Below are 13174 nucleotides of genomic sequence, written 5' to 3'. Positions count from 1 at the left end.
GTTGAGGTAAAAAATACTTATTAATCAACTTTGGATACCCACATCATGTGCCCCAACCCCAATCCCACCTACACACAAGGCACAATTTAACTTAATTATTCAATCAATTAAGTGGATCTCATATATATATATATATATATACATCTCACACTTGGTATTTAACCAATGTGGGATCTAAATTTTTTTTCCTCAACAAATATTTTCAAATAGCTTATTTTGAGTATCAATTTCTCATTCATCACTCAACTATCTTGAGCATATAATATACTGTTGTAAAGGTCTCATGAAATAGAATATAGACCATAATTTATGATTCAACTCTCAACCTTTACCGATTGAAAATATAACTCAAAGTTTTCATAAATTACAATTTTTCCAACATTATCATTAGAGATGCGCAAGATTCTACACTCAAAAGTATCATTGCATGAAAACATGCCTTCCCCTTTTGCGGCCGAAGCAGTGGCATGTTTGCAGGTGTAGACTTAACGACGGTGGAGGTTGAAGGTGATTCTTTAACCGTGATCCGAAAACTGCAAAAAGAAGAAATTGAAAGGTCTGAAATAGCGTTGGAAAGTTGTGTTTTTAAGCATGTGCCGAGACAGGCGAATAGTGCTGCCCATGTTCTAGCTACAGAGGGACTAAAAAGAGAAGAAGCTCCTTATCTGATAGGTGATGTTCCCCTTTATGCAAAACGAACGGTAGAAGATGATGAACGGTGGTTGGCCCTTTCAACTACGGCAGATGGTAGAAGGTTGGATCCACTCTTCCAGCGAGTGGTTGGATAACAAAACTAACAGACATGAGTTTCATCCTCTTCTATTCTCTTTGATACTAAGAAAACAACTTCATCAAGTAAAGATATATGCACGATGGACTTGTACCCCTCAAATGGAAAAATTATCTTTTAGTCCCCTAATAAATTGTAGAATTAAAAGTTACTGTATGGTAAACTTGTAACATAAATATTCACTTACTGCAATGACATTAACTAGGGATGTTTTTCCAGGCCTATTAAAGATAACTCCATTTCTTGCTTGAAAAAGAGACTACAAGAATGAGATCTAGTATGCAGGAAACTTAATCCAAACATAAGGGATTAACATGCAAAATAATAATAATAATAATACATTCAGAACTCTTTCTTACTTATAACATAATCTCAAAATCTTACGAGAAGTAACTAGACCTGTTCGTAAGTTGGTGGTACAAAAATATTAGATATGTTTAAAATATGGGTTGGATTTAGATTTTAACATTCAAAGGTCAAGCTCGGCGCAGTCTATTTTTAAGTTTGTAGTACTTTATATTATTTTATTTTTATATATTATTAAATAAATAAATATATACTAAATATATAATACTACTCTAATTGTAAACATTAAAATAATATTAAGATGGCTATATAAAAAATTTCAATAAATAAAAATAAATAATTTTTTTAAATATTAAATTATAATTTTTTTTTAAAATAATACATAGTTTAAAATGAGTTTAGATTAGACTTTTGCAAATACTGACGAATTAAACTAATATTTTGAATCGAATCAAATTTAAACAAATATAAAATACATTAATATTATGTTTAAAATCAACCCGACCCAACCTATAACCTAATTTCGAGCAATAATTATAATTTCTAGACTGTAATATTAACTTTATTCACTTATGACATAAAAAAATATTAAATGATTATTTAATGTAATTAAAATTTTAAAACTAGCCGTATCTAGTTATATATATATATGGCAACTCTATAAAAGTTGAAATTTATATCTTTTGAAATCTAATCCTATTCTTTATTGTCTTTTCTTTTTCCAGAATCTTTTCAACTTTCGTTCCTCTCTTTCCCGCGGGCATTGCACAATGGCAGTTGAAAAAGTAGATTTTTCTTTGAAAGAAACCAGCCCAAACATCGGCAGTGACCGAGTTTCCGGCGGCGAAAAACTTACATCTTCATTTGATCTTGTTGAGAAGATGGAGTTTTTATTTGTCAGAATAGTTAGAGCTAGAGACTTGCCATTGAAAGCTGTCAATGGAATCATTGATCCTTACTTTGAAATAAAAATCGGAAACTATAACGCGACAACCAAGTACTTCGAGAAGAAACCGGATTTTGAATGGAACCAACTGTTCGCCTTCGGACAAGATCGGTTGCAGGCTACAACTATGGAGATCACCGTGAGAGACAAGGAACTAATAATTGGTGACAATATGATTGGCAAAATCACCGTTGCTTTGCATGAGGTTCCACCTTGTTTTCCCCCTGATAGTCCCCTCGCTTCACAATGGTATAAATTGGAAGATAAAAATGGTTTCACTTTAAGAAAAGGTGAATTGATGTTGGCTATGTGGTATAGCACACAAGCCGATCGCGTGTTTACCGATGCTTGGCACTCGGATTCGGCAATTGTGAGTGGCGAAAGCCTTTTGAATACTCGTTCAAAGGCATATCTTTCGCCGAGACTTTGGTACCTTCGAGTTAACGTAATTCAAGCACGAGATTTAGTCCCAGGAAGCAAGGATCGAAATCCCCAAGTTTATGTTAAGGCTGTAGTTGGGGATGTGATATTGAGGACCAGAGTTTCCCCTGATAAGAATGTGAATCCTCAATGGAATGAGGATTTGATGTTCGTTGTTGCTGAGCCATTTTTCGATTCTTTAATAGTAACGGTCGAGGATAGGCTCGAAAATAATACGGTCCAATGTTTAGGGAAGTGCGTGACTCGTTTATCGAATGTTGAACAGAGGCTACTACCTTTACCAGCTGATCCGTTGTGGTACACTCTTGAGGACATTGTATTTGAAGATGGAATGGAGAAAGAGGCGAATTTCTTTAGTAAGCTTAACATGTGTGTAAGTCTTGATGGCGGATATCATGTGTTCGATGAATCTGTTCACAACGGAAGCGATTACCGGCCTACTGCAAAAATGTTGTGGACGGCTATGATCGGAGTTTTGGAGTTGGGGATCATAAACGCTTCCGGTCTGCAGCCAATGAAGTTAAGAGACAGCCGTGAAACGACCGATGCTTATTGCGTGGCGAAATACGGGCCTAAGTGGGTCAAGACTCGGACAGTTGTTGACAGTTTCGATCCAAAATGGAATGAACAGTTTAGTTGGGATGTTTATGACCTGTATACCATGCTTACCATAGGAGTTTTCGATGACTGTCACTTGCATGGTGGCGATGCAGTTGGAGATGGAAAAGATCCGAGTCTCGGAAAGGTACGAATTCGACTTTCAACTCTTGCAACGAACAAGATTTACACATATTCTTATCCCCTTTTGGTGTTACAACCCAATGGAGCGAAGAAAATGGGAGAACTTCAGCTAGCAATAAGATTTACTTGCTCATCTTACTTGAGCTTATTTCTGGTTTACACCATGAATCCTTTGTTGCCTCAAATGCATCATATTTACCCTCTTTCGATATACCAACTCGATATTTTAAGGAAACAAGCCGTTCGTATTCTTTGTTCGAGTCTAAGCCGAACCGAACCGCCGTTAAGGCAAGAGGTTGTGGAGTACATTTGGATGGAGGTTCCCAAATGTGGAGCCTAAGGAAAGCCAAAGCCAATTTTCAGAGATTTTTGGCTACTTTTAAGTGCTTTTCCAATGCTCGGCAATGGTTCGATGAAATACGCAAGTGGAATAATTCGGCAGCAACTGTTTTAGTCATGGCGATCTACTGCATTATAGTTTTTAAACCAGATTTGATATTACCAACAGTGACTCTTTATAGTATTCAAGTTATGATCCTCCAATGGAGAAAGCGACAGAGGCGTCCAACTCATATCGATGTGAACCTATCGGTTGCCGGATCTGTAACAGCCGATGAATTGGACGAAGAGTTTGATACTTTCCCATCTTCAAGACAATTCGATGTTCTTCGGATGAGATATGATAGACTGAGAAGTATTGCGGGGAGAATTGTGACAGTGATCAGTGACATTGCAACACAGGTTGAGAGGTTTCACTACTGCTAAACTGGCGTGACCCAAGAATTACAGTGATGTTCCTTGTTTGTTGTCTTGTTGGATCATTCATGTTATATTATTTAATTAGTCTTAAGATTTTTCTTATTTTTGGAGGATTTTATGTAATGAGGCCTCCATTTTTAGGAAAAGATGTGCTAAATGCACCCCAGAATTTCTTCAGTAGGCTACCTACAAAAGCAGATTACATGTTATGAGTACACGGCGCCAAGACTTCTTGTAGGTTATTTGAGCCAAAATTCAATTCAGTAATTATAAATTCAAATTTGAACAACTCGAATTATTAATCAAATCAAATTTGAGTATTATAATACCCGTTTCGAATGGTTTAATAGTCTAATTGAATTTTCATTTTTTTAGTATTTTTATATTATTAATTTACAATTTCATTATTGTATATACAATATTAACCTTAATTTTCCCTTCTTTTTTCAACCGAAACCTATGTTCACGGGAAGAGAGCTTATGTTGGTTTAAACAATAAACCCAACTAATTTGGTTTGGTTTGTCTCAATTTGAGTGATTTGGACAGTTCTCTAGTTATAAGATCCATCTTACCAGTTAGTTTTATTAGTTATCAATTTTTTAATTTTTAAACCTGGTTAAAAATAATAATTTAATTTCATATTTTTCAAAATTCAAAATTATATTTTATAATATATAGTAAATATATATCGTTGAAGCTCGACTTTGGAGTCGAACTTAGAGATGATTATGGGCCGGATCGGGCTCGATAGAATTTTAGGATCAGGACTGGTTCGGCCTAAAAAGTGGACTTAAAATTTTGTCCAAGTTCGGATCGGATAAAAATGTTAAAACCTAAGTCTAGCCTGCTCGTATCAAAAAATTTTATATTATTGTTTTTACATAAAAACAAATTTAAAAAATATAATACATCAAATACATTAAAAACATTAAAATAAATGTTTCTCAACAAATTGAAAATAAATTTAGAAAATTTATTTATACTTAAATAACACTAAAATAGGTGCAACTTAGCATGCAAATACTTCTAAAATAGTAGTAAAATTAACAATAAAACAAGAGTTATACAATATCAAAACAATCACAACAAAATAGTAACAATATAATAGCGAAACTGCACCAAAAAAGTGACAAAACAGCATCAAAAAGCAGCAGACTTTTTTTTCAGATTCGGGTCGACCTCGGGCCAAAAAAGCTTGCCCATGGCCCGACCTGTTTAGAAAATGGGCATCTCTTTTTTTTGCCCAAACCCGTTTTTCGGGCCTATATTTTTACCTAAACCATCTCACTTTTTTGAGCAAACATTCGGGCCGAGACGAATAGCCAGACCCATGATCAAGTCTAGTTGAACTCGAGCCCTAGATTCCTTCTATCCAAAAAAAATGCATATTTTATTTTCAGTTGGCCCCTGGACTTTTACCTAACGTGTAATGTAGTACAAATTAAATGTCCAATTTGATACACCATATGGTCCAAAATTTTTAACACTATTTAATTCACACGCTCACTTAACACCAACAAATAAATAGATACAATGTAATTTCTTATGATTGGTTTTGAAATTTACCTCTAATTTTTACTGGCTAATTACATTTTTACCAAATAATTAAAATATTTTATTTTATTTTTCTTATTTCAATTTTCAAAGGAACAACAAAATTTTGAAATAACTTAAAATTTAATTAAGTGGTAAAAATATAATCAACGAATAAAAAGTTATATACAAAATTCAAAATCAAATACAATGACATGTTATTCATTTATTCATTATTGTTAAATCATTGGTTAAGTTGTATTAAGGTTTTGGACGCAATCTAAGGTTGTCAGTATTGTATTAGTGAGCATGCCCTTTTTGTTATAATATTAGTATGTATCAATATTAGTATATTTTAATGTATTGTTTCGAATTTATTAATATTTTAAAATACTTTTCATGTATATGAAATCTAATTCTAATTTCTCAGTAAGTTATATGTTATATATACAAACAAATAAATATCAATTACATCTATTTAAATACATTTATACGTAAAAATAAGTTCATCTATTTAAATATATTTATACGTAAAAATAAGTTCTAAATTTATTAATTGGTCCAATAGCTTCACTTTATTTTAATTTTAAATGTAATTATAATAAATTAAAATGTTTAAGATAAAAAATTAAAAGATAAGTTTAAATATTAAAATTTTGTAGCAATTGATACAGGTTGGTATTGGCTAGAATGGACCAAAACACATTGCAACATGCGAAGCATACAAAGAAAACGACCCTTTTTGTCCCATGATTGAGATTGTTTATTAGCTCCTCTTCACCAATTTAAAGTCTCATTTTTCTTTGGCTTTTTATTGGGTGTTTTCATCATTTTTCCCTTTCTTTGTATGGTGGGTTATTTCTCGTTTCTAATTTGTTTATTGTTTTCATTTTCATTGCATGAGTTTATGTTTCAAATATTGATTTTGAGCATTGAAAATTTTCCGATTATGCTTATTTATTGATGAATTAGAATTGTTAATGTAGAAAGTTCTGCTAAAATTTATAAAATAATGATGCTCTTTGTACAACTAAAACACATATTTAATGGAAAAAGCAGTATGGAAACCGTTTTGCCCTTGTTCATTAAATCAAAGAACAAACTAGACCTTTCAGTCAAAATTTTTCATCTAAAGTGGTTTACAAAATAATCAGACAATTATATTTGACGCATTACATGTACCTTATTTTGATGTATAGGAACTATTTTTTAATAGTAGAAATGAATGAAAATTTTAACACAAGGACCAATTTGCTCTTTGATTTAAAGTATAAGGACTAATTTGCTCATTTTTTTAGTAGAATGGGCAAAAAGCAATCTGACTTCTAGTACAAGGGCTTCCATGCTACTATTACCTTGAAAACAACATTTTAAAATGAATGAAATATAATTTCTGATAATGGATCGGTATAAATGTGTTTTTTCCCCCTTTTTCGATCAAAAGAAAATAGATTGACGATGGGATTACCAAATGCGAACGGTGACTTGTCAACTGAAGTTGAGGTAGATGCTTTCAGACGCCTCTTTCCCCTTCATTTCTACGAGAAACATCTTTTAGAGTCTATAAGTCCTGATGCTCGTCCGCTTGGAAGAGCAAGAGAAACCACCATTGCCCTTGGTTAGTAAAAGAAAAAAGATATAACTGTGAAACTTTTATGTGACATAATATTTCTTCATACTTGGATCTGATTCCTTTAATATCCAGGGGCTGTTGCATCTGCTAATGGTTCAGCACTTGCAAAAATTGGTTCAACTGTAAGTTTGTCACTTTCTCTTAATACATATACTGCTTTGCTTTGGCAAGCAATTAAGCTTGGAGTTTAATAATTAATTCCTTGCATGGCATAGACTATGTTGGCTGCTATCAAAATGAAGGTCATGACCCCTTCATTGGAAACACCGGATGAGGGTTGTATAGGTTTGCTGCCGTTAGCTGCATGCTTTCCTGTTTCTCTTTCTCTTCTTAAAACGTATCTGTTATCTCTCGTACTTTATCATAATTTCTTTTTCATTTTCAGTGATTGATTTCCACATGCCTCCAATTTGTTCTCCAATTGTTAGGCCTGGCGGACCGGCTGAGGCAGCACCAGTCGTTGCAAAGCAATTGTCAGACACTATTTTAAGGCATGCCAATTTAGTTCCTTGGTTGTTTATTGATGCTGAGATGCACCCTATTAAGCCTGTTAATTTACTTGTAGTTGTGACGTGTGATGTTTGTCTGTGCTGTAATTCTTTAGAATGCAAAGTCTGCAATTTGTTATCTCATCTTTGTGTGGATTCAATCATTATCTTCCTCTTCGCCTCTGTATTTACTTATGATTATTGATGTGGTTAACTGGGTATTTTAGCCTTGATATTGGAACTTTGAGTTCTCCCTCTTGCTTCTTCCTGCTTGCTGAAGCACACTGCTCAGTTATTTTATCTAAATTTGTTGGTGGTTTCGTTTCTTTTGAATCTCTTTACACTTATAAATGTTCTGTTTCAAAACTGTTCCACTTTGTATCCTTTTCTTTCTGTTAGGTTCTCAAACAACTTGTCATGTGTAATTACAGCTCTGGCATGATCAATTTGAAGGAACTGTCCTTGGTTAGTGGAAAAGCTGCTTGGATGGCATATTTGGTACGTGAATGTGGTTTTAAAATGTCTTAATTATCCGTCTTAGGACTTTCAAGTTGTGTAAGAGCTCGAACATAAGCCATCTAGTGTTCATGCAAGTTGATATGGAAATTCAAGTAATACCATAGTGCCTTTGTTCTCCTTGAATATGGAAGTAACATAGTATTCTGTTTTTTCAGGACATATACTGTTTGGATGCTGATGGTGCTCTTTTTGACACTGCATTACTCTCAGCTGTTGCTGCCTTTTCTCATTGCAAGTGTTTCTCTCATTTTCATCAAATATTATAACATCAATTCACCATGCCACTAAATATGATAATTCTTGCCAAAAACAACCAACCTCTTCCATGAGAAAGAAGACTGGCAATGAGAGGGAAAAGAAAATTTGCGATGGTAAATTGCTTTGTTCTTTCAAAGAGAAAAATGTATGACCGCCTGAGGAATTCCTCCGGTGTAAATTAAATTAAAAGTAGCATTTCATTTATTTATCAAGAGTGAGTCATAATAGGTTGACAAAAGACACTTGGAACATAATGCTCCTTTTCCTTCTGTTATCTTTAAGAAATTTATGATAAACCACTAAAAGCTATATCCACTTGATGCATTAACATACAAATTGATTTTATTTCAGGGTTGACATTCTGATTTTCATGCTTCTTTTAAGTGTGTGTCTGGCGATCTTGGGGTTTTTGCATGAGTTACTTCCTTTAGTTTTAACATAGGAAACGCATTTTCATGTACCAGCAAAAATTACCACTGCTCTATCTTGGCAATACAATGATCAGAATTTGCTTTAGGAACATGGTTTCATCTAATCCATGATTAAAGCTTTTCCTTGGGTAAACCAAAAAATTACTAAATCTCATATTAGATGAGTGATTAGTATGCATAATTGGTAGTATAAATCTTGACCAAGCTTATTGGTTATAGGGCATACTTCAATGGTAAACCCTGTTGCAAAATATCGCAATTTATACTTTCATGATATAAGATACAAGGCAAGGTCAACCATATGTTATGGCTGTAATCTATTTACCTTTTAATTTTGCCTAGCTTGCTGTCCCATGCAAAGCCTCTTTATATTATCTGGTCTTGATATTCCCTCTGCAGCTACACTATTGATTTAATAGATTTTGTTTTGGAGTGTCTAATCTAACTGTTTTTATTTTACGAAAAAAAAATTCCAGTGGAAATCCCGGTCCCGGTGGTATCTCTCAACGATGATGGAAAGATCGTTTTATCAGAGGAACAAGGACTATCTGACAGGGAACCAGTCAATAAGGAGAAGAGAAAAATTAATCTGAGCAGCATTCCGTTTTCATTGACATGTGTACTTCACAAGAACTACATTTTGGCAGATCCTACTGCCGAGGAAGAATCTATTATGGACACGATTGTAACCGTGGTTTTAGATTCATCTAGTCAACTCGTCTCGCTTCATAAACCAGGTGGAACAGTTCTAGCATATACATCAGCTATCCAGGTCAGTTGAATCTTGATGTCCCTTTTTAGGTTTAATGAAGCTTTAGCAGCATAATACATTTTAGTGCTCTTATCATGGTGTATTTTTCACCGTTAACTGTTGAAGCCACCTTGCCTCCAAGATTAGGCCTGAAGGTCATTTTCTTGTCCAAAGTTAAATAGTTTATAGAAATATAGGTTGTCATGTTCAGAGTTCAAACTTTATTTTATTTTTCTTATGATGCTTTACATTTTAGTGCTCTTATCATGGTGTATTTTTCACCGTTAACTTTAGAAGCCACCTTGACTCCAAGATTAGGCCTGAAGGTCATTTTCTTGTCCAAAGGGAAATAGTTTATAGAAATATGGGTTGTCATGTTCAAAGTTCAAACTTTTTGGTGCTTTGAAGTCTTTTTTTTTTTATGATGTGTTTGCCATACAAATTGTTGTAAAATTAGGGTTAATGTAATTTTTGTCACTTAAACTTGACAACTAGGTCCAACTTGGTACTCTTAACTTTTTTTTATTAGTCTCAGAACTCGGTGGCTTTTCTTAATTTAGTCATTGAACTTTGATTCCATTAAGGTGTGATGACTTGACACTCTAATATTGTACCATGTCAGCTTTTCCCAATTATATATATTTTAGGTGATTATGTGGCACAATCTCAGAGCGTCATGTCATCACACTTTTAACGAAATTCAAGTTGAAGGACCAAATTGGTAAAAGTTGCAAGTTCTAGGACTAACGTGGACAAAAAAAGTTCAAATAGCAAAGTCAACTTAGTTGCAAGTTCTGGAACTAAAAATTACATTAACCCTTGAAATTATATTGTTAAAATTATGGTTAATGTAATTTTTTACCCCTAAACTTTGCAATTAAGTCCACATTAGTATCTAAACTTTTTTTTATCCACATTAACTTGGAACTTGGCAGCTTTTTCCAATTTGGTCCCTAAATTGGGTTACGTTAAGGTGTGAGCATAACACTCTAAGATTGTGCCACTTCTTCAAACAATCTCCAAGTGTCTCGTTATCACACTTTATGAAAATCAACTTGCAATGACCAAAATGTAAAAAGTTGCCAATTTCCAAAACTAACATGGGCCAAACTAATTGCAAAGTTCGGGAGCTAAAAATTATATTAACCCTTAAACTTATACTGAACTAATGGACCAAAAGCTTGATATGAAAATAACTTTTCCATGGATGCAGGACTGCATTGCATTAACACGGCAAAGAGTGAAGGAACTTCAAAAGATTCTAGAGGAAGCCATTTCTGGTATGGAGGTTGACTAGTCTTGCACCTACTAATTAAATGCTAATAATTGATCTTTTTTAAATTATTGTTGTTTGTTCTATTGCGTTTGTTTAGTGACATTATTAGTTCAGGGACTGGTTTTTGGAGGGTGTAAGGTACCAATTCTAGTATGCTTAAAAGTGGCAAATTTTGTTTATTGCTTTTTGGTATGTTAAAAATGTTCCCTTTTTGTTCTATAGAATTTCTTAATGTTGAAAGTATATGCTAAGTCCCTCTGTTATAGGAGCTGAATCAAATTTTTACTATTAAATAGATTGATTTTGTCTTGAATTATTAAAAAGAATCAAATGATGTCAAATTGTAATAAAGTTAACATTAAGTGTTTGAAAAATTACATGAAAAACTAATTTTTATTTGTTTCTAGTTCAACTCTAAACAAAGGATTTTATTTGCAAAACCACTAAATTTTCAAAATATTAACTTTGTCAAAGACTTTTTTAAAAGAAAAATGTTAACTTCGTTGAAGTTTCACCTTATTTGATTCTTTTTAATCGTATAGGGATTAAATTGATTCAGAGAAATTAATTTGATCCAATTTTTATAATAGAGGGGCCTACCAGGTAGTTTGCCATTTCTTAATTGTTCTAGAGTAAATGCTTGATTACAAAATTGGTCTCAAGCTATACCACTTGTTCCTCTTAGGTGCCCAAGGTGTTTTTTTTTTTTTTGTCAAAAAGTAGGCAGATAAATTATTCAATTTCGTCTTATTTTAGTGTACAATATGAGGGAATTATTTTTAAGATGCTGAAAATAAAAATAGGTTTCTAAAGAAAAATATGGTAATTATTTGAAGGTTAATTTTGCATTTAATTTTAATTTTAAATTAATAAATATATGATATTTTATATACAAAATTAAATGTATCTGTATTATAGCCGGTATTTGTATCCAAATAATTAATCTTTGGATGATAAACCAATCAACTAGACCAACATTTTTTTTTTAAATCTTCATTCTAAATCTATGAGCAGTTGTTAGATTATTTATTTATTTTGTTTTTAGCTTTGGATAAGACCGGATCGTATCACCTAAAAAAATCCAAATTAATTAAATTTATTGTTTTTTATATTTATATAATTAATTATTCATTAAAATATTCTTAAATATAAATCAAGCCCACCCAATTTTATTACTTTTTTTTTTCAGTTTTTGGACTCTTATGTCCATTTTTATTTTGTCTATATTTGCCTTAAAAGTTGACATTTTTTTAATTTAATCTTTATATTTGTGATGATATGGTATTTTGTGATTGTTTCAAATCATTATTTAAAAATTAAAAATTTATATAAATTTGAGAAAAGTTAATGTGACAGAACTCAATGTTATATAAGTTTAAGGATAAAATTTTAAAAAAAATGTTAGAAATTAAGACTAATAGAAAAGTTCAATATTAAAATTAATTTAATTATTAAGTTTGAGGATTAATTTGAGACTAATAAATTTTTTAGACTAAACAAATATTTCTTTTAAGTAAATAATTTTATTTGAGTCCCACCACCACATTCATTAATGATAATTAAATAATATAATATCATATAATATAAAACTTTTAGATGTAGTCGTTAGGATCCGACACTATTATCTAATAATTTCAAGCATAAGTTTAGGCATAATATAAATTTTAGTACTTGAACTTCGGAATTAGGTTCACTTTAATATTTATATTTATTTTTTTGTTTGATTTTAATCTTTAAATTTGATAACTAGATTCATTTTTATCTTAAAATTTAGATTTTGTCAAGATTTGATGACATAATTAATATTACTGGAACAAAATTGGATTGGACAGATTGATAATTGATCGATATAATGGTCCAAACAAAATAGTTGAATCGATTGACTCATAAATTGCTTGAAATTGGTAAAAATCAAAAATTGGGATAAAAGTCGACAGTTGAACATATTGAACCAGTATAATAAATTTTTTTAAATACTTTTTTAGATTTTTATAAATTTTTAATTGTTTATTTAATTCTTCTTGGTCCTGTTGTCAATTAGATCAAAGTGACTGAACTGAGAATCGGTGGTATGATTTGTTCAATCATTTGTTCGGTTATTAAAACATTAAACATGACATTCTAATATTGTACCATGTCATCATTTAAAAATGCATACAATTTTTATAATTTTCAAGTTCAGATATCAAAATAGACCTATTTGTTAAGTTTAAGTGTCAAAATGGACAAATAAAAAAATACAGAAACTAAAGTGAACTTAGTTGTTAGGTTTGCGAACCAAATTTATATTATCCTTTAATT

The 13174-nt window shown here is 31.9% G+C and overlaps 2 protein-coding genes across 2 annotated transcripts; both read left to right on the top strand.

Annotated features, from left to right (window-relative positions):
* The first annotated feature begins 467 nt into the window (after positions 1-467).
* LOC107928837 (FT-interacting protein 3) lies at positions 468-3989 on the top strand. The gene is made up of 3 exons (XM_016860112.2): positions 468-779; positions 1822-3228; positions 3369-3989. The coding sequence occupies exons 1-3, from the start codon at positions 468-470 to the stop codon at positions 3987-3989; spliced, it is 2340 nt and encodes a 779-aa protein (XP_016715601.2).
* A 2971-nt stretch (positions 3990-6960) lies between these two features.
* Positions 6961-11065, top strand: LOC107928852 (exosome complex component RRP43). Its single transcript, XM_041086632.1, has 8 exons — positions 6961-7135; positions 7223-7272; positions 7366-7435; positions 7536-7641; positions 8070-8136; positions 8313-8388; positions 9323-9618; positions 10811-11065. The coding sequence occupies exons 1-8, from the start codon at positions 6976-6978 to the stop codon at positions 10892-10894; spliced, it is 909 nt and encodes a 302-aa protein (XP_040942566.1). The 5' UTR covers positions 6961-6975; the 3' UTR covers positions 10895-11065.
* Positions 11066-13174: the final 2109 nt, after the last annotated feature.

This window comes from Gossypium hirsutum, chromosome D01 (assembly GCF_007990345.1).
Source record: "Gossypium hirsutum isolate 1008001.06 chromosome D01, Gossypium_hirsutum_v2.1, whole genome shotgun sequence".
In the NCBI taxonomy this organism is placed as follows: domain Eukaryota; kingdom Viridiplantae; phylum Streptophyta; class Magnoliopsida; order Malvales; family Malvaceae; genus Gossypium; species Gossypium hirsutum.
Note: the sequence above shows the minus strand (reverse complement) of the source record. Positions and strands in the feature narration are given on the sequence as shown.